Below are 22,406 nucleotides of genomic sequence, written 5' to 3'. Positions count from 1 at the left end.
GACTCAAAAATACCCTTCGACCTCATCCACCTTTGGGTGCAAAATTGGCCACTTATTTAACTATTTTAAAATTAAACTATTTAAATATTTTTAAATTACTTGACACTCAACTATTGGTTATAATTTAATTTATTAATATAATTTATAAACCAACCCGCTACCCACTCAATATTAACTAAACCCCACCCAATTAATAATCAATTACAATATCAAAATCGCCATAAACACTACTAAAACACGACGAAATTATAGATTCCTGAAAATGACATCCAAAATTATTTGAGTCTGAATCAAAGCCCCAATTGAATTTAGGTTGAGCCGCTTATTTAGGAGGACAATTTCAATCAGATTCTATTTCAAGCTTGAATTCGAAATTTATGATTAAAGGTAAAGAAATAGTACATCCCGAATTAATTCATGCACTTTTTAAAAATATAATTTTATAAATATTTATGATTTGTGTTAAAGCCTTTAATATATTATTTTAAAAAAATTATCTAAGAAGTAACATCATATATTGAGACGAAAGAATAACTAAGATGAACATAGTCAAACTTTTAAGTTTATTGCTAGTTTTTATTTAAACACTTGAATGTATGATAATTTACTTCTATGGATATTTTCGCCTCAAATTTTTAAAAACACTCATTAGAAGTAGCTTTCTTGTTGTTGCATAAGTAATGTGACGGGTTCATTAATTTGGTGGGGTTTAATTAGTACCGGGTAGGTAGTGGATTGATTTATAAATTATACTAATATGTTAAATTATAACATATCGTTGAGTGTCACGTATTTAAAAAAATATTTAAATTGTTTGAATTTAAAACCGTTAAATAAGTGGTCAATTTTGAACCCAAAGGTGGATGATAAGGGTATTTTGGAGCCAATAGGTGGGTGAGAAGGGTATTTTGGAGTCAATAGGTGGATGGAGGGTAATTTTGTACCATTGTCAATGCTTCGAGGGTATTTTAGGTCCTTTTCCGTTGATTATTTTGACATGAAATACTTCATTAGCCCATAAATAGTGATAAATAAAGTTATTTAATTATAATTAACTTGCAATTAATAAGTTCAATTACATTTTCAATGTATTGTAGAATAATTACATTATCAACTAACTGTATTCGTCTTAAATAAAGTGATCAATTGATTATTTTGATATGAAATACATCATTAGCCCATAAATAGTGATAAATAAAGATATTTAATTATAATTACTTATTAATTAATAAGTTCAATTATATTTTCAAGGTATTGTAGAGTAATTAAATGATCAACTAACTGTATTCGTCTTAAATAAAGTGATCAATTGATTATTTTGATATGAAATGCTTCATTAGCCCATAATTAGTGATGAATAAAGTTATTTAATTATAATTACCTTGCAACTATAAATTTAATTATAATCTCAATGCATTATTTGTTGCAATAGATAACCGATCTGTTACAATGTCTAGACTAAAGCAACAACCTAAACTGACCAAAATTGCACTAAAACATATGCTAAAACTACAACAGGTAGCAAATATTATATAAAAGTGATAATAAAAAAGCCCAAGATTGATAAACTAAAAAGAATGAAATCAATAAATAAAACTTAAATTAAAAAGCTCTAATTTCTTAACAGAAAACACCTACAACAATTTGTTTATTCCAATATTTCTCTAAAAAAAAATGAACTAAAAGCCCAAATGTTTTTCAAAAAAAACAAACTTTACCAGCAGATCGATGTTTCCTTGGCTTGAATTAGAATAAATGAATTGGAAGCTCAAAAGTTAGGCGTCAGAAGTTGAAAGTTATCGGAGAAACTGGTTGGAAGATCAAAGCAATTTCAATTTTGAGAAGATCATCACTGCGCAACCAAGAAAGTAGACCTCGAAAGAGAAGAGACTGTGTTTGAGAGAGAGGGAGTGATACGTTTATTTATTTAGTGTGTGGATTATTTTGTATTTATTAAATGATTATAAGTTTTTGAAAATACTAATTGAGTCCCTAATTAACTTAATCAACTATTTAAGTGTTTTTGACCTTTTTTTTGTCAACATTGTCACCAATAGTTAATTCAAGACTTAAATAATACCTTTTCTTCAATTTTCTCGAGTAAATTAGTATAATAAAACCTTTATAAATTAATATAGGTGAGACTATAAAATTTTATTATTTTATTGAGAAGTGGAAGAGAAAATAAATTAACCTGAGTTATAGATTTAAAATTGACATATATCATTATATTAAATATGCAGTTGGACCTATTAGAGAGATTAGTGTACCAGAGAGGAGTCTCCTTCCCATGTGCTTGCGAGTTACTGAGCTTCAAGGTTGGGATTAGTCCGACTTGCCAACTCAGTCAATTGGATTAAATAGTATATATAATCGACTAATAGAATAGAGAGAACATGAATTTGTACGGTATCTTCTTCTCCGAAATCTTTCTCATTCTATCCAATTTCTTCATTCTCAATCTCTCTTCTATTTCTGCAGATCTATCGAGCCATGGAGCTACCATTCGACTTCCCTATTTTCTGTTATTTCCGTTATTAGCTTAGTTTGTAGTTCAATTCCGTTACCAATATAATCGAAAATTGCCTAAAAAAGTACTTTGGTATTTCAAGTCCCCGTTCGGAATCATTATAGATCTATTGAATTTTCTCATTTTAGTAATGTAATTTTTATGTGAAATTTTTACGGTGCATACATTGTATGACATGTTATGCTAAAGTTAACCGAAAGAATCAAGTAAAATGGTATTCTAACCCTATTATGTTGTATTGTATTGTTAGTTTAAATATAATGTTTGTTTGATTGTTATATAAATTCTAACCAGACCCATTTTACCTAACGACCGATTTAGTGTGCTTGCATCTTCCATGACTCTATCATTCAAATTATGGACGTGTGACATTATGTAACGACAAAAAACAATATAATCTATTCAAATATACTATTCATTAAATGAATACAATACAATACATATAGTGGAAATGCCTTCATGTCTTTCACTTTCAATCTTATTCCATTTTCAGGATCCATCAAATGCCTTATTGCTTTCTCCATCTCCTTCGCTTTTATAACATGTGTGTTGCTTCCTTTTATCTTATAATCCATTTTAATATCCACTGCCATACTCAAATCCTTCACCAATTGAAATGCATTTGCTTGTTGCTCCGAATACATTGGCCAAGTTGCCATTGGCACACCGAACCATATACTCTCCAAAATTGAATTCCAACCACAATGCGAAACAAATCCACCCACGGCACGATGAGACAAAATTACTGCTTGCGGTGCCCATCCTATCACCATTCCATTACCTTTTGTCTTCTCCAAGAACCCCTCCGGCAATGCATCTTCCAGCTTCTCGTACTCACTTGGATACCATGAGTTTTTTGGTGGCGGTTTCCTTAGAGACCACAAGAACTTACACCCACTGTCCCTTAGAGCTTGTGCAATTTCCTTTACTTTGCTCCTTGTTGAAACTTCCCGAGCTTCCAAAGCAGAGGAACACTACAGAGGATGAATTTTTCCCATCTAACCATTTGATAATTTCGTCATGAGACGACTCTTCCTTTATCATTAACGCCACTGCTGAGGTTCAGCAATGGTCCTATTGGATAAACGGGTGGGATTTTCTCATCCAGAGAAAGAGATATCATAGCATGAGCTTCTAGCTCCTGGAATGTGTTCACCCTTGTCCAAGAATATCAACGGCAAACATTTCGCTGGGAATGGATTTAAATACGAAGGTACACAGAGTTCCAATTCAGGGTCATTGTTATAATCGGTAACATCCGTGTTAAAATCATCTCTTAGGCTCTGCATATGAAAGTGAAGACCAAGCATGGCTGCACTAGTAGTGTAGAAAACATAAGTTGGAACACCAAATTCATTGGCCACATCTATGATTGTGGTACACATCATGTCTACCACAAAACCGGATGGTGTGACTGTTTTTGATTGCAGAATTTTGATCCACAACATGTCTTACCTGAGGTTTATGGCTTTCAATAAACCCAGAAAAGAAGGTATTCTTGTTGAGGAGTAGCAAAGCGGATTCGTCACGAGGGAGATTTATGAATTTCAATCTTGATGAGGTGCAATTAGCATTTGAGGGAAGTGATTGGGATGTAAGGATTGAGGTTCATGTTCATGACAAGGACAGTGATGGAGAGGTGTTTCTCTCTAGCTATAAGGAGTTTCGCCATCTCCACTGCGGGTACCAGATGACCTACTCCAGGAGATGGTATGATGACCAACTCTGCATTCTTGATTTCACTCATCGATGTTTTTTTATTTCCTTCACCTATTGTGTCTGATGTTTTAGGCTTTGAAGAGAAAGATGGCTTTGCTATGTCAGACATATATATATATATATATATATATATCATATATTATTATAAGCATGAAGCTCTCAATTTAAAAGTTGAATTACTATTTTGCCCTTATTTTATCTCTAAACTAAATAAATATTAATATATAATTAATTTAATATTAGATAATATTTTTTTATTTAAATTCATGCCTCTAGACACAATGGTTCAAATTCTTTTGGGAAATGGTAACAAGAAGAGGAAAGACCAAAAGTTGTATTTTTCTTAATAAATGTGTATATCAATTCTTATTTATCAAAATCAATTTAATTTTGGTTTGGGACTTAGTCAGTGATTATTTCTTTATCACCTTTTGTTGTTAATAGAGAAAAGATATACAAGAAGTAGTATAGACACTAAAGGTAATTTCATTCATATTAAATCTTATGTTTTTTTATTTTTTATTATTTTATTTATTTAATCTTGATTTTGTTTATTGTATTTTAATATGTTTTATTTAAGTTTTTTATCTTGTTTTCATCAAATTGTGCTAAGAATCTGTAATACAATTTGTTAATTTTGTGTGATCTTTTTAGTGTTATTTGCTTTTGATTCTTCTTTCTTAATATTAGATTTTGATGTATTCTTTGAATATCAACTTTTTTATTGGTTTTATGGTATTTGATATGCTTAGCCTCATTATGGTTTCAATCTAGACTAGAAGAGGTTTACACAATTATTATTTTATTTTTGTGTGGTCTTGTTCATATGTTGTATCATTGAATGTTTCTTTATATTTTTATTTTTTTTTTGACTATTTTTAGTAATTTTGAAATGTATTCTCGAGGTATTGCTCAATTTTATACGTTATGTGATAGTTTTCTATTTTTTATCTTGAGATTTCAATTTTTGTTGGTTCTTTGACGAACTTGTTCATCCTTTAAGAAATGTAGTTATTACTGTCAACACATAGTATAGGATTATAGAGACATTAACTTTCAGAAAGTCATCGTAGTAATGCCACTTTTATGGTAACAATTAAAATAATATGATTGAACCTCACTTTTATGGTACCAATTAAATTGAAAAGTCATGCATATATATAATACAAGTGTATGTAATACAAATGACCAGTGAATAAATATATGGTTCTCATATCTATATTTGATAATAGGGTAATATTACTTGACGTTTCAATTAATACACAAAATTTGGAGTATACATGTCACCCTTCATTGTTTCAAGTTTATGATTATTTTTCTAAAAAATCTACTTTATGCCTCATTTATATATTTTATACTTGTATCATTTTAAAAAAATGAAATATTAATTAATAGGGTGCACGTGCGTTGCACGTGAGCAAAGACTAGTATATATATATATGGGAACAGATATAGTTGGCCAAGAAGATAAAGGGAGATGGAATATGGGAACCCCAAAACAAACAAATTTATTGTTTGACTTAAAAAAGAAAACTATGACAATTAAAAATAGACGGAGATAATACTATATAACTTATTAATAAAAACCCTTTGGGGTGGTCCAGTGGTTTGAGCTTGGGACTTTCATGTTGGAGGTCTCAAGTTCGAGATCCATTGCCAGCGAAAGCAAGGGTTTGCCTTCTGGATCGAGCTCGTCGCACCAGACTTGCCTAGTGCGGATTACCTCTCCTATGTGGTTTGCGAGCTATTGCATAGGAGCGGGATTTTACCCTGTTCACACCCAAAAGGATAGCGACTGCGGGTTTCCCTTGTCGTCAAAAAAAAAATATTAATAAAATGTGGGACCACACACAAAAAAAGGAGCTAAAGGCTTCACCCAAAGGCCACTCTGCTAGTAGTCGATTGTAATTAATTGTAAGTTGGGACTTGGCAGCCAAGGCATGGCATCATGTGCCATTAATTCTTGCTGTCTATTGGTCTTCACTCACCTAACACTAACAAGGTTTTTTTTAAATTTTAAAATCAGCATATGATTTTATTAAATAAGTACAAATCAAGCTTCCAGTTATGAGCCATTACAAATTTCATGTAATATCCTCTTCAAGCAACAAAAAATGAATCCACTAAATAAGAAGACAGAACTGGTTTTCATACCTGTTCCTGGCATGGGCCACCTAGTACCCACACTTGAGATGGCAAAGGTCCTAATAGCTAGAGATGAACATCTCGTCATTACAGTCCTCGTAATCAAGCTGCCTTGTGACAACAAACTCAGCTCTTATATTGAATCAGTCTCGACAAACCCAAACTACAACTCTCAAATGAAGTTCATTGAACTCCCTCAAGATGAGTCCATCTTACAGTCAATCACAAACACAACTTTCATCACATTTTTATCCAGTCATAAGCCTCAAGTCAGAAATTCAGTGATTGAAATCTTGAATTCAGGATCAAATCGTCTTGCGGCCCTCGTTATTGACATGATGTGTACAGCAATGATAGACGTTGCCAATGAATTTGGACTCCCGACTTATGTTTTCTACACATCTGGTGCTGCCATGCTTGGTCTTCAGCTTCATTTGCAGAGTCTCAGGGATGATTTTAACGAAGATGTGACAGATTACGAGGATGATCCAGAAGCAGAGCTTTCGGTGACAACGTATGGAAACCCATTTCCAGCTAAATGTTTGCCATCTATAGCCTTTGACAAGGATGGTGGTTCCACAATGTACCTTGATCTTTCTAAAAGGCTTCGAGAAGCTAAAGCTATTCTTGTTAACACTTTCTCCGAATTCGAATCTCATGCTGTCAAATCCCTCTCCCTCGATGAGAAAATCCCACTTGTATACCCAGTCGGACCCTTGCTAAACCTTGATAACGATCAGGTTAACAATCAAGATTCTTCTCAGCATCAAACTATAATCAACTGGTTAGATGATCAACCTGATTCATCAGTAGTGTACCTCTGCTTCGGAAGCTTAGGAAGCTTCAACGAGGAGCAAATAAAGGAAATTGCATATGCTCTGGAGAAGAGCGGATGTCGATTCTTGTGGTCCTTAAAGAAGCCTTTGGCTAAAGATACATTTTTTCCAGCTGCTTATGATAATCCAGAGGATGTTTTGCCTGAGGGGTTCTTGCAAAGGACGGAAGCAATTGGGAAGGTGATAGGATGGGCACCCCAGGTGGCTATCTTGAGTCATGATGCTGTAGGAGGCTTTGTGTCACACTGTGGGTGGAATTCGACTTTAGAGAGCATGTGGTTCGGAGTACCACTGGCAACTTGGCCAATCTATTCGGAGCAGCAAGCGAATGCATTTCAATTGGTGAAGGATTTAGAGATAGCAGTGGAGATTAAGATGGATTATAGGAAGGATCTCAGAGGGACCGAATCGAATGTTATAGTAAAAGCAGAGGAGATAGAGAAAGCAATAAAGCAGCTGATGGAGCCTGAAAATGAAATAAGGTTGAAAGTGAAAGGCATGAAGGAAAAGAGCAGATTGGTGCTCAAAGAAGGTGGATCTTCCTACAATGCTGTTGGACATTTTATCGAACAAGTGATGGACATCACAAATTGAGAAACAATCTTTAAAACAGCGATATAATTATTCGAAAACAATAAAATTTCTTCTACAGTTCGATTTGGTCTTCTTCTAGACCACTGCATTCTTATTTTAGTTATTATGTAGTTCTCATGTAAAAATTTTCAGTCCAAGAGTACTGTATTAAAGTGGGAGTACGAGGGTCAAACTTATTAATGTTTGATGTGATTCAGACATAGAATTTGATATCATTGAAATAAAATTTATACATTTAGAAACTACAGTAAGCCACAATACTTAAAAATCCAAATATTTACAAAATAGTTGAAAAATTATGATCAAGGAAAATATCTTTTGACTGCGCATGAACTGCCAATACTAACTATAATTACACTAAAAATATGCAACAACAACAAATATCAACATAGAAAACTTTGGTCATAATGCATTTAAAAGTTTATGTTCTGAGCATCCAGTGAAAAACCTACCATTGCTGAAGATCTTTTTGCGGAAATTTTTCAGGAGATGTTGCTGATGAAATCGTCAATTAGAAGTCGTAAAGAGGTATAAGACGATCCGCCTTCTTCCATGGCTTTTCTGCTCTTCTCTCGCATTTCCTTCACTCTTTTCCTCACTTCATTCTCTTCACCATTCTCCATAAGCTTCTGTATGGCGCCTTCAATTTCCTCAGCAGTAACTATATCAACTGGATTTTTCCCCTCAAAGTCCTTCACATAGTCCATCCGAATCTCCACTGCCAAACCCAATTCCTTAACCAACAAAAACGCATTCATCTGTTGTTCAGCATACAACGGCCAAGCAGCAATAGGCACCCCACAACACACACTCTCCATTGTCGAATTCCATCCACAATGTGACACGAATACCCCCACCGCAGGATGTGAAAGTACAGTCACTTGTGGTGCCCATCCTACCAGTTTCCCAATTCCTTTTGTCCTCTCCAAGAACCCTTCAGGCAGCACTTCCTCCGAATTGTCATAATTGCTTGGCATTTCTATTTTCCCCTTTGGTGGAGGCCTTCGTAAAGACCACAAGAACCGGTGCCCACTATGCTCTAACGCAATTGCTATCTCCTTTACCTGCTCAGGTTCAAAACTACCCATGGTTCCAAAGCACAAGAACACTACAGATGAGTTTGGCTGATTATCTAACCACTCCACAATACTTTCTATTTCCTGTTTTTCCTCATTATCATCCGAATTGAATACAGCATGAATGGGATAAATCGGAGGAGCCATTTTAGCATCAGACAATGACTGAAGAGCAAAAGGTTCAAGCTCCGCAAACGTATTGATAACAATACCTTTGGTCTCTCTAAAACGACGAATCCCATCGTAGTACAAAGTCGAGCTTGGTGTAATTGCTTTAGCTGGTCTAGGTAAAACTTTAGCAGGATACGGATTTTTAAATCCGAGAATCGATAATTCCTCATCAGACTCGGAATAATCGAACTTGAAGTTATTCCTCAAAGCTTCAAAATGAAAGGACAGGGCTAGAAAAGCAGCAGCAGAAGTAAAGAAAATATAACTAGGAACACAAAATTCATTAGCTACATCAATCATGGAGATGCAGAACATGTCAAGAACAAAGCCAGCAAGCTGAGTAGAGCCAAATTGGGAAGGGGTGGAATTATTACTAGTAACAAATTCACTTACCTTGTGTTTGTGACCATCAATGAAATCGTATAAGAATCTGTCCTTGTTAGACAAAAGTGGAACAACTAATTTCGGGTCAATTGAAACATCAACGAAGCGAAAACGGGACAGAGAAGGGAGTGATTGGAGATAAGATTGAACACCAAAATCAGCAGGATGTTTCATGACGAGAAGAGAAATGCATAGTCGTTCATTTGTAGCAAGGAGGAGTTTGGCGAATTCGACAGCGGAAGCGACGTGACCCAATCCCGGCGATGGAATGAAAACAAGCTCTGCTTTGGTCTCCATTGCTCTGTATTTGAGAGAGCAGAAGTGAGCGAATTTTGAAATTTATATTTGTACTACAAGGTGAAAGAAAACAGGTAGGTGGGTGAAGGTTGTTCACATATAAATTTGATCTTTAGGATAATTATACAAACATCCATTAACATTTATAGCGAGTACACATACCTCCCTATGGTTTTTTAAGTGATAAAAATAATCCTCAACTTTTGAACCACCAGTAAAGCTATATATATAATATGTAATATTAAAAAATCTCATATGTAGATAAATTTGAATTAAAAAATATGGATAGAGAAGTGAATAATCATCAGAATCCCAAAATTAGACGAATGCCAGAATCTAACAACTCTAAGAAATTGCTACTTCATTGAAATAAAAACAAGAAAAGTAGATAAAAGGAGAGAAAGATTTTCATTTTGTTGCACAAAGCCTGAGTTAAACATGAGACAATACAATATATACATAGCAATGTAAAATGAAAACCATAAAAGCAAATGACACTAAAAAGAAGAATATAGATAAAGATGCATACACTCGAAAGGGAGAATTTCTTTATTATAAATCAACGAAGAAATATGTCTTGTTATATTAACTAAACTACTCAAAGCATTATTATTTATACACGCAGGCTCGACCAAAATGTCTAAACAACTAACTATACTATGTTTTGTCTTTAATATCTTCTTTTTATATATTTTTGAACATTTTATTGAAATTAATTTTAATTTTTGTAAAAAAATTGTCACATCATTTCCTTGATATCTATTTTTTTTTTATGAATAATAAATCTCTCTTATTTAAGGGACCTTTCCTAATATTGGCAATTAGTAGACGCGGTATCAAATAATCCTAATATAATTCAATATGGACGCATTTGTAAGTTACACGTCCTTTTTACATATTATTTAATCACATATTTATATAACAAAACATCACATTTAATTAACTAACTAAGAATTATTCCTGGTTTCACATATGTCAATAATCTTGATTTCTGACATGTAACAACAGTTTTACAAGTCATTAATTCTTATAACTTGCCTTGGACTCAATACAAAATATTGTTATAGGTGTGTGAATAAACTTTTCATATTAAAAGCCCTCAAAAAAAAAAGTTACGTGTATGCAAGATTAGTCGTGACATATATTTGAAATTGGCTAAAAGTATATACTTATAGCACATTATCATAGCGTATATCTAAATCATAATTATGTTGATATATCATTATTTTGAATGTCTTTACACTTAAATGTTTATATTTTATTAGGTTTGAGAAAGTAATAATTGTTACTTCTTGAAGTCATTCGACACTAGAAGACCTAAAAATGGAGCATACATCCCCCAAATAAGGGAACAATGAAAGGCACCTAAGCCAAACCAAAATTATGAGTCCCAAATGTGACCAAAATCTGTTCTACCATAATGAGAAAAAAAGAGAAGAAGATCTACGGGTGACTGAATTGATACAATAAATGGTATTCATAAAGGAAGCTAGAGATTTGATTCTCTCTGTCAACGCTAATGGAGTCGATCGCACTAAACATGTTTCATATATGATTTAACTTATGACTTATACATGCACAAAAAATAATTTATTATCTAGTGTTCATTCAAAGAATAATGACAAAATTTCAAAAAAAAGAAAGGGTCAAATGCCCCTACACTATTGAATTAGAATATACACCCCCTTGTTTGCATTTTGGCACAAAAATGCCTCTATCGTTAGCCAAATGAAACAAATATATATGCCTTAAACTATTGAAATAAACTAATTATACATTTCATTTACTTTTTGGCACAAAATATCCTTATAATAACTAATATGCCCCTCTCCACTCACATACTTCACGTCAGACATATTTCAAAAAGCAAATGAAGAGTTTCACATCAAATGTATAACAATGAGTTCATAAGGTAAACAATATCAATTCAACATAATATCCTCCACTTAATTCACTACAATATATACATCTTCTGATCGAAATAAATATATATACATTTTTAAAAAAATGCTAAAATCTTATCAACATCAATTAATTTTGATGTGTAGAAAAAAATGGGAATAACAATTTTATACAGTATACTATGAATGTAACCAACGAATAATAAAAAGCCAACGGTATTGTTTTTTATAAAACTTATTGGTCTCTCCCCGAAATTATATAAAAGTGTTGACGTGACACTTTTATGTGGTAGGGTGTGATTTTGATTTTAACAATAAAAAATAAAGTAACTTTTTTAATTTATATGATTAAGATCAAAACTACTCTTAAACTATTTGAAATAGATTAAGTATATTCTTAAACTATTTTTCAGTTAAAAAAATGCTCTTCTCGTCTAAATATTGAATCGTAGTTACCTTTCTGTTTAACAGGAGAGTATGTGGCATTCATGTGTGTATTAAAATACCACATGAATGTCTAATTTGTCACTCTATATAGATTCATAATTTGTACTATATACAACAACAGTCTATATGGTATAGCTGTTATGACTAAATAAAATAGAACCAATATTTTTATATAAAGATAGTACAAACAAGACGAATTTAGTGAACCTTTGGCTATCGACTCCTGTACAATAATTGTTTCAAAGTTTTAAGTTTGATAAAATATTATTTTATAAAGTCGGGAGTAAATCGGATAAAAAAGTGAAAGAGTAAAAAAAAGGAATGTAAGCATTATTATGGCACTATACCAACGACTTTTTGGCGATAGGATTGCATTGCTTACTCGAGACAATTTTTTTTTTTAAAAACAACAACATATTTTTTGTTATTTGGATCGATTCTTGTATTCTTGTGCTCTGAAAGATAGATAAGCTCGATTTGAGTGTTATAGTAAGTATGTACACATGAAGTGATAAGGTAACAATATTAGTTCAAAGTAGCTTGATTTTATTTAAAAAAATTATAGGTCATTTTAATTTGACAGTTTGAGAAAAAACAAATTAAATAGCCAAATACCTAAATATGGCCCTTAACAATTCACCATCCTAAGTATTTCCAACAAGGGATTTGAACTACTTTGGATAGTATTTAGAGATCATCATTAATTAATTTTGTACTTATGAGTAGTCCCCAATTTAATGAACTTTTTTTAAAATCAAAACTAAAAAGCAAAGTGCATTAGAAGGTTGTTGATTATGGTTAGGCTCCATTAGACAAAATGACAAACAAATTTACAACTAAGACAAACAAAGATTAGATATTATTGAATTACTTTAACGATTTAAATTAATCGAAGAAATAAATTATTTTGAAATTTTTTAAAATTAATGCAGAATAGGCAAAAACAAGAAGATGTAATTAGGAAAATCAAATCCCTAGCTTATATAAATCGCAAATTCAAGATTCTTGGTCAGCCAATTTGTGTTCTTAATAGTATATAATAGTGTGGTCCTATTTCATAATAATACTACAAAATGTTGACCCCCAAAAGCAACAATTTTATGGCCCCATAAACAAATAATTCTGAATTTTTAAAAGGCTTTTTAATACGTGACACTATATTATTGGGCCACATTATTTTTCCAGCTAATATGACAAGATTTGTTAATAATTCTAAATTTCCTAACCTCCAAATTAAGGGGCTTTACTAATACATATTACATACTATATTATACACAATCAAATCTCGTTATAACAGATTCATTATGATAACATCTAACTGTTATAAAATTATTGAATAAGAAGAAGAAACTAGAGAGAAAAGAAGAGAAAACTTGTTATTTCTCTTGATGAATTCATTTACAATGAAGAGGAACACTCTATTTATAGGAGAAATCTAACTTGGTCCCCAAGTAGGAGGACTCTTTAACCATATCCGAAAAAGGACTCCACATGATAGACATTCACTATAATACAAATACTTTATAACAAAGATAGTAAATTCAAAAAAAAAGTTTTTTTTTTATAAAAAGGTCTTCTTCTTCCTTCAACTCCAGCAACCATCCTCATTCCTGCCCAACCCCTTTTTCCTTCTTCTATACACTTATTATCACCTTTAGCAGGATATTAACACCTCTTTATCGTCACATTTCAAGTTATTATTATCGAAGGGAGAAAGCGACATTGATTTTATGGTGGTGCTCATCGGAATCTAATGATTCAAAGTGGAGTAAGAGAGAGATGACACTAATCCTTTTTCACCAGAACGGGAGGCGGCGATAGGGTTTATTGGTACAATGGAGAGGATGGAGAAAAGAGGTGGTCCCTGGTGGCTCGCAGGTGTCGCTAGTGGTGTTTCGACTTAGAGTTACTAATTTTGTGGAGATTGGAGAAAGAGAAAAGAAAAATAGTTAGATTTGCAATAGAGATGGAGACGTGAAGGTATGCTGGCAAGAGGAGCGGTGGTGGCAACGGCTTTCGCCGGTGGATTTAGATGTAACATTGTTGAAGCGGAGGTGTGGAGTCCTAAAATTTAATAAATTTAAATTTATTATTTATATTTTATTTAATAAAACTTTGTTTGATAATTTTTAAAAATAAATAATAAAGATAATTATGACATGTAATTAATTTATGTGACATGGATTTGAAATGTCATCTATTCAAGCCGAGTAAACTACACACATGATAAGAGCAGTTTCAAAATATTCGTTTGATTGAGTTTAAGAATTTACTTGGTAAATGATTAAGTAGAAGGGTTCACAATACAAATACATACAAGTATAATGGTCTACCAGAACATATCACCTTAAATTTAATGATTTAGAAATGTATTAGATACTGAATACGGGATAATGCATAAGTAACCCCATAGCGTATGACCGAAATCTCAGAGACACACTTTAACTTAACTAAGATTATATTATCCCTTTGAACTTGTTTTATTCGTATTTTTGTTCACCTTTTCTGCTGATGTGGTACCTTCAACCACCCAAGTTGGTTGTGTTTGTACACACTCTCCCGCCATGTGTGTAAATAATTTTTTTAATTAGAAAAGAATATATTTTTTATTAAAATGTTTCTTAATTTTTTAAAATAATATTTCATAATTTTATTTAAAATAATTTTTTTAATTTTCTTTAAAAGAATATTTTTCTTACTTACATTCATTTTCTCTCTTTTATTTCTCTATTGAGTTTATTTACTTTGTCTTTTGTTTTGATTTGATTCCAAATATCTTGTAGTTAAAATAAATTAATTTTGAACATATATCAAAATAAGTTAAGAAAATCAAATAAAACATAAAAATATTAAAACATTAAAGTTAAAGAACACCTTTAAATTGTTTTTCAATACATACGATTTGTAAAATAATAACTAAAAGTCAAAAGATAATAAATTAATTGAAAAAAAATTGAAGTGAAAAGAAATTAAAATAAATATTTTACAAAGAAAGAAACAAATATATATATATATATATATATATATATATATATATATATATTATACAATTACCAATTAAAAAATGGCATGTGTCCAATTTGTGCTCTAATCACTTGCCTTCAAGAGAGTGTGTACACTTTCTATGACATGTCAAAGTTTCTGGTGTATATATTTCATTTTTTAGAATTAGTTTAGGTGGGTAATAGAACTCTAGTTAAGTTCAGGCGTATTTGAAATTCTGGTCACAATTTAGAGGGGTGCTTACGCATTTTCCCAATTGAGTACTACTATTTAATACCAAGGGTGTAATAGACACTTAAAGGTAATTATCTCTTGATTTCCAAATTGAATAAGTATTGTTGGAAGATTACTCTCTCTCTCTCTCTCTCTCTCTCTATCTATCTATCTATCTATCTATCTATCTCTCTCTCTCTCTCTCTCTCTCTCTATATATATATATATATATATATATATATATATATATATATATATATGAAAATACATAAAAATCTCTAAACTTGGCGGAAAAATTTACTTTAACACTTTAACTTTACGGATAATTCCTGACCCCCCTAATCTCGGATCAAGTGAATTTAAATGCACCCAAATCGCTGATATGGCAAGTGGAACAAATGCTACTGCGTTTGACAAAAAGTTTAAAAGGAAAAGATAAGTGGGTCCCTTTTATTTTCTTCTCAGCCATCATTTTTCATTCTTCATCTTCCTTACACCCCCACCACCCCATCCTTTGCTACCAGCAACACACATTTTTCTTCCCCACAGCTCACTACCCACTGTCGCCTTCAACCACCCATGCACCACCCCATTCTTCTTAACCAAAACACCCCCTCCCCCTCTCTTTGTCCTTCTTTAAAACTCCCCACCCCATTTCTCCTACTTCGAACCCCACCCCTATACTTTTTCTCCTACTCCAAAAAACCTCCCCTTTTTCAACTTTCATCTTCCTCTTCTTTTTATTCTTCATCATTGAACCCCACCAATTTTTTCTTCACTTCTGATTTTCACTCATATTAATTTTTATTTTAAGAAGAGGATCTTCTTTTTTTCAAAATGTCATAATTGAGAAGGTCCTTTTACCTGCACAGTCTCTGAACTCATCGACTGAGTGTAGAGGTGCAGGCTATGGTCCGTGTGTGGATCGACGATGCCACTGTCGTCCCACACTTAAACAAATTGGAGTAAGCCCTCGCCTGCAAAGTCTTTGACCGAGACGACGGAGTGCAGGACGAAGAGGGGGGGGGGTTGTCCGTCGACTCACAGATGGACCGTCGATCGGGGTCTCATCCGTGAGGGTCGAGTTTCACTGTTTAATTTTAATAATTTCATTTAATTTAATTATGTGGTTTAGGGGTTAGTTGGATATTAAAGGGAGACTAATTAAGTTGGTTAAGTGTCACTATAAATACCCTCAAACCTCATTAACCTAAAAACAACTCTCAAAATAAATACTCTTCCTTCTCTCTTCTTTCTCTCTCTAATTGAAAGACTCCATAGAAGCTTACCTTGGGAGGTGAATTGGGGTATGAAAAAGGGTGGATTCATTTTCAGTTTTCAACAAAACATTAAGGTATGGGTTCTATTTACCTTTGAGGTTCTTTCCTCAAAGGGTTCCTTCAAAATAGATTTCAAAAAGTTGAGTTATATTATAGGTTTTATTCAAGTACGAAAAAATTGAAGTTATGGATTGAGTTGTTAATGGATTATTAGGGTTATATTTATTTTATTAGCATGTAATTGAACTTGTTTATGGTATTGTTTATGGTTTTGTCTAAATTGAAGAATATGATCCTCTATCCCTAACCCTAGGCAGTGATCTTGACCTATATTGTATTGTGATCATTCAGTTGAGTTTGTTGTTGATTTGATTACTATCCTATGGTGTTATTATGATCAAATTAAAATGAATTACAGGCCTATCATGCTAGTTCTTAAGATGTGATTTAGGTTATGAATTATAATGTGAAATTAGCCTATATACCTTATCTCAAGTTGTGATCTAAAGATGAATTGTTTTTATAGAGATGTAATTGGCCTTGTTATTCTATTTGTTATCATTGTGTGATACTATTACTCCCCAAGTTGGGTTGAGCTATGGGTTGATTGTAAGACCTTGATGATAGACTATGAGGAAGACTTGGTAAGTCTTAGAATCTCTATCTTTTCTTCCAATTGCGATTAATTGTTGTTAAGTTATGATATTACAGTGGAGTATGCATTACACTAGGATTATAGGGTGGTACGATGTTGAATTGAAATGTCTTGACTATTTTGTGAGGTTAATTAAGGTGTATGTGCTATAAGGATGGTGAAAACTATCAATGTGCCTTAATATGTTATGAAATATTAATCTGTTAACCTCACTTATATGAATTGTGATGAAAGGAATTATACTGATACAATTCTTATTGAGTTATTGATGATGATGATTATACAAGGGGTAGACCCTATGGCCTAAATTAAGCTATGATTGGTAATTGAAGGCTTAAAGATATTTCAAAAAGAGACTCTAGCTTAACACTGAGTGAACTAGATAGAGGAGTGTCCCTTCCCACATAGGGAAGGTAGGAACACTACATTACTCTCGAGATTGGAGACTATAATGCATGGCACATAAAGAGGGTCCCAATTAAATCTTCTAGTTCTTGAACTATGGTGCCTCTTTAGGAATACTAGCTAGTGGATCCACGTAGTTGCTATGTTTCATGTTTTGGTACTACCTTGGCAAGTAGTTCGTCTTCTTTGGTGTAGGGTCTTATGACACGGGATTCCATACTAGCTCATGTGGTCTATGTTGGTTAGGGAAAGATATTCCGAAAATGATGAAACGAATTAAAGAACTTGTACTCTAACTTGGATAACCTAAGGGGTCTATCTTAGTCTAGGTAGGGGTATGGGACTCTACCTAGACATTGCACTAGTTAACCTTAAGGGGAATCTTAGGAGGAGGTTCTTATATATGTTTATGTTATGACAATATATGTTGTATATATGATGACCATGTCACATTGTTGATAACATATGTTGATTTGTTCATTTATGAATATGCCTTGGGTTATAATGATAATACATGATGACATGCAAGCCTAAATGTTATGATATGTAAATTTGGACATTGATCATGTTTTCTTGTTGAGGATACTTGATTGAGTAAGGTTATGGGACTTTGCTTGGTCATTGCACTTGTTGACTTGGTAAGGACTTGTGAGTAGTGGTCTTGCTTATTATGATATGTTTAACTCTTATTCATTCTTGTGATATTATTCCTTGATGTTAGAGTTGTAGTAAATCATGGTTTCAAGTATGTTGGGATAAGTATTACTTGTTGAGATAGTAAGCATATTTGGTTGATTAATATGACTTAATTGACTTTTCATTAAGTCCCTAAAGGGGTAAAATGACATGTTTTGATAAAAAGTCTCTTTTAGCATATTTTGTTTGTGTATGTGCATAAGATCTCATATTTAGTACATGTGGAGTACTAATCCTATTTTCTTACCTTTTTTCAAACATTTTAGGTTCTGGTCGTTGAAGAGTTTGGAAGGCGACATTGTTGAATACTCGGATCTTCCTTTCATCTAAGTAGGGTAGGTCCTCAACTTTCGAGGGAATGTCATCCTCTAGCTTTGGATTTTGTTATGAGCGTATTGACTCTATCATTCCTTTCCTTTTTAATTCAATATTGTCCGTATGACCTTTACATGGTCTTATTGAAATGATGTAAGGGCTATGCCCATATTGTGATATTCGTTTAGATGGTATGAGATGTGACAATCGTTGAGATTATTTCTATATTTTTATATATGTATGTGCAATAAAATTAGAAGGCTGTGTAACCTTCCTATATGAAGGGTCTATGTATACTCGATATGAATATATATTATGTGTATGTAGAGGTCTATGTAAGCCTCCAAGTAGTGATAATGAAAGTTTTTTTTATTTTTCTGCATTTTTCAACCAATGAATGTAATGACATGAAACTAAGAGGCTATTCTTAGTCCTTGAAAAGGACGGCGACGTCGGTCACGTCTAGGGGTTAAACTCGAATGTGACAGTGTGTCTTTGGTATTTCGGGCATAGTATGAGGGGGTATATATATATATATATATATATATATATTAAAGTTGAACATGTACGCGTTGAAGTGGCATGCTTCCATGACAAGTACCACTATTTATCTTTTCATAGAATTTTGAACTTCTTTCCTTATTTTTTGTTCTAGAAATCTTGAAAAACTACAAAAGAGTGAATTTAGAAGAATCTCTTATTTTAACTCTAAGAAATTAAAAGGTGAATTATGCTAAATCAATGGAGTCACAACATGTAAAAGAAATTCGATAATATAGGTGAGGGAAAAAAAGTGACATACAATTTATAATTATGTGTGAATCAGGGAATTGAGTATGATCATATAACTTTCTATTGATAAAATATTATAGCTTCATAAAATAATTATATTTAAAAAGAAAATTACAAAAGTTAATATAAGATTTATGTTTGCCTAGGTATATAGATTTTTCTTTTAATAAAATTACCCCAAAATATGAATGGCAATGGGGCGAGCTAGGCGGAGGGGTGGGGGGTGGGGGGGAGATTTAAGGCTAACCGGAGTGGGACATGTTTAAGGATATGCAGGGCGGGTGGGATGCAAGGCGGGTTGAAGTGGGATTTATTCAAAATTAATATGGGGCGGGGCTGTAATGACCCGAAAAGTCTTTTTTTTTTGAAATTTTAAATATTAATTTAATTAGAGTGAATCAATTGATAATTAATTATTAAATAACTAATTTTAATTAATGCTGAATGGGTTATGTTTATTATTAGTTTCATACAACTTGACCATATAGGGAAATAAATTATTAGGGTTTGAAATTCATAATTAAAAAAAAAGAGAAGGCAAGAAACTCACCTTTGCGGACGAAAGCGAAAGACAAATTGTGAAAAACTTGTGCGGCGGAACCCAGAAACAATTAGGTAAGCAAACAAATATGTATATATAAAGCTAATTTTTCATTCCTGTACAGATCGATGCATATATTTTATACATATATTGATGGACTTGAGTGTATTAGTTTAATTAATTTGGTTGGCAGATGAGGTACTACTAGAATATAAATATTTTTTTCATGTTGGAAATATGTTATTCATTATGTACTTTGGGGAAAATTTGAGTGAATCGATAAAGTATTAAATCTTTTTCCTTTCATTGAATTTAAAGTGTATTGTTGGTACATGAAAGAAGGAAAAAAAAGATAAAATAATTGTCATAAGTAGGATGAACATCAAACTAAAGTGAAGTGAATGGAAAATATTAGTAATTAACGTGGGTCCCTGGAAATATTTTTTTAAGAAATATTAAAGTTTCTATGAACATTACCCATATAAAATATTATTATAATAATATAATTGTTGTATTAGATTGGAGTGGATTCGATGAAGTCAATTGTAATACAATGATTTCTTTGGAATAATAATTTAGTAGTTTATAGTGTATGCTCCAGAAGCATTGAAAAGTTATATTTTTTTGGGAGTTAGCATACCACTGGATCATAATTCTGCTACGTAAATATGAATTCTTTCGAGTGTAATTTTTAGATTCTTAGTTATTATATTATGGTTTAAATTTTGATATATTGGTATGTATATTATTTAAATATTGGGTGAATGATATTTTGTGAGTACCGTTTAAATTATGATATTGAAAAAGAAAATTGGGATGAAATTCTAGACTTGAAACTTGGAAAATATAATAGTTAAAATGTTACTTGGCATCAAGAATTACGAACTTGATTATAAATTGGGGTGTATTTTTAGGTCAAGATTAAACACATAAAAGTGCGAGTGTTGTTAGTTCTGAAACCTTATTGTGAATATATACTTGATAGATTCCATTGGTTCAGAAGCTCAACGGAAAGGGAAGGCTCAAGTCCAAGAGTAATTATTCGATTGGCTAAGGCAAGTGGATTTTTAAACTCTTGTTAAGCGTATGAAATTCGTGTAACTTCTTGTGTGATGTTGAGAACTTATTTGTTGGTGTTGTATTCCTTCTTGTAAATTGCGCTTTGGTGTCAAAATGGTTATCTCCTCATTTTCATTTGAGCATGTCATTTGCATTGTATCTGAGACATGGTTGTGGTAAGCGGATGTACCATTTCGAGGGTCGTATCGCGCGCCGCGATGGATATTATATTTCGAGGGACGTATCGCGCGCCGCGATGGTTACTATTATCGAGGGTCGTGTCGTGCGCCGCGACAGATGCATGGACAGATATGTCCCCCATGGGTCCCGGACTGATAGACAGCGGGTGTGTATTGTTAAGAAAGACATGCATCATTATACTTGACATTGCATCTCATGGCATTGCACATTTTATTATTAATGAACTTGAATACGTGTTTTGTTGATCTTGTGACTATTTCTCTGTGAAGCTTGTGACTGTTGAATATTGAGTTGTTATCGAGAATGTGTAAACTGATAGAGTGTGGTTATTGAGTTGTGTGTTTGGTAAACTGTAAACTGTTAGGCTGTAGCATGGAGGTTTAGATAGGGTGTAAGGAGTACCCGTATTTTGTTCACTTAACTTGTGTTTAGAGGTTTTCTTGTTGGGTACCGCGGGTTTGGTACTCACCCCTTGCTTCTACAAATTTTTTTGTAGGTTACCAGCCCGGATTTTTGTGATACCTTCCATTCTCTTCGTTTCCGAGGCATCTTGTGGAGGATTGTGAGGTAGCTGTTTGTCATCTCAGCGAACTTTCCTACTCCAGTTTATGACTTTGTTTTTACTTGAAAGACAACTTCATTTTAGACTTGTATTTTATTTCAATTCTGATATTCACATTAGAGGTTTGTGCACGTGACAACCTGATTTTGGGGATTGGATTAATATAACTTGGTTTCATAATAGGAATTGTTGTTGGATTGTCATTTACTTCTGCACTTTGTTAGATATTGGGTTTTAGGTTGACTTGTCTTGGTGGGATAAGACGAGTGCCATCACGCCCATTTTTGGGTCGTGACAAAATTGTATCAGAGCCCCAGGTTCATAGGTCTCACGTGTATACAAGCCGAGTCTATATAGAGTCTCAAGGATCAGTGCGAAGACGTCTGTACTCATCTTTGAGAGGCTATGAAGATTACTAGGAAACTTCCTTTTGTTCATTCTTTCACATCGTGCGTAGTTACATTCGTTAGTACTGAGTTGTTGTATACTATTTTGACAGATGACAAGGACTAGAACTAATGTTACTGGTGGTAGAGGGGAGGCACTTCCCGAGGCAGTTGTTGAGGCCCCAACTAGGGGTAGGG

The 22,406-nt window shown here is 32.9% G+C and overlaps 2 protein-coding genes and 1 long non-coding RNA gene across 3 annotated transcripts; 2 read left to right on the top strand and 1 right to left on the bottom strand.

Moving 5' to 3' along the window:
- Positions 1-2,901: 2,901 nt before the first annotated feature.
- Positions 2,902-9,845, bottom strand: LOC101258278 (UDP-glycosyltransferase 1). Its single transcript, XM_010325651.4, is given in 7 exon segments — positions 2,902-3,459; positions 3,461-3,568; positions 3,570-3,687; positions 3,689-3,963; positions 3,965-4,120; positions 4,122-4,255; positions 8,273-9,845. Coding segments are annotated over 7 exon segments (2,802 nt in total). The 5' UTR covers positions 9,753-9,845; the 3' UTR covers positions 2,902-2,928.
- Positions 6,192-8,066, top strand: LOC101258571 (UDP-glucose flavonoid 3-O-glucosyltransferase 6). The gene has a single exon (XM_004243603.5). It carries the CDS (start codon positions 6,364-6,366, stop codon positions 7,822-7,824), a length of 1,461 nt encoding a protein of 486 aa, XP_004243651.1. The 5' UTR covers positions 6,192-6,363; the 3' UTR covers positions 7,825-8,066.
- A 6,684-nt stretch (positions 9,846-16,529) lies between the features above and the next one.
- Positions 16,530-19,029, top strand: LOC104648425 (uncharacterized). The gene is made up of 2 exons (XR_742430.4): positions 16,530-16,670; positions 18,619-19,029. It is a non-coding gene; the product is annotated as an uncharacterized lncRNA (long non-coding RNA).
- Positions 19,030-22,406: the final 3,377 nt, after the last annotated feature.

The sequence above is a fragment of the Solanum lycopersicum genome, chromosome 7, assembly GCF_036512215.1.
Source record: "Solanum lycopersicum chromosome 7, SLM_r2.1".
In the NCBI taxonomy this organism is placed as follows: Eukaryota; Viridiplantae; Streptophyta; class Magnoliopsida; order Solanales; family Solanaceae; genus Solanum; species Solanum lycopersicum.
Note: the sequence above shows the minus strand (reverse complement) of the source record. Positions and strands in the feature narration are given on the sequence as shown.

Excerpts from the sequence above, each read along its gene's own strand:
- LOC101258571 (XM_004243603.5), top strand. The coding sequence starts at position 6,364 with ATGAATCCACTAAATAAGAAGACAGAACTGGTTTTCATACCTGTTCCT.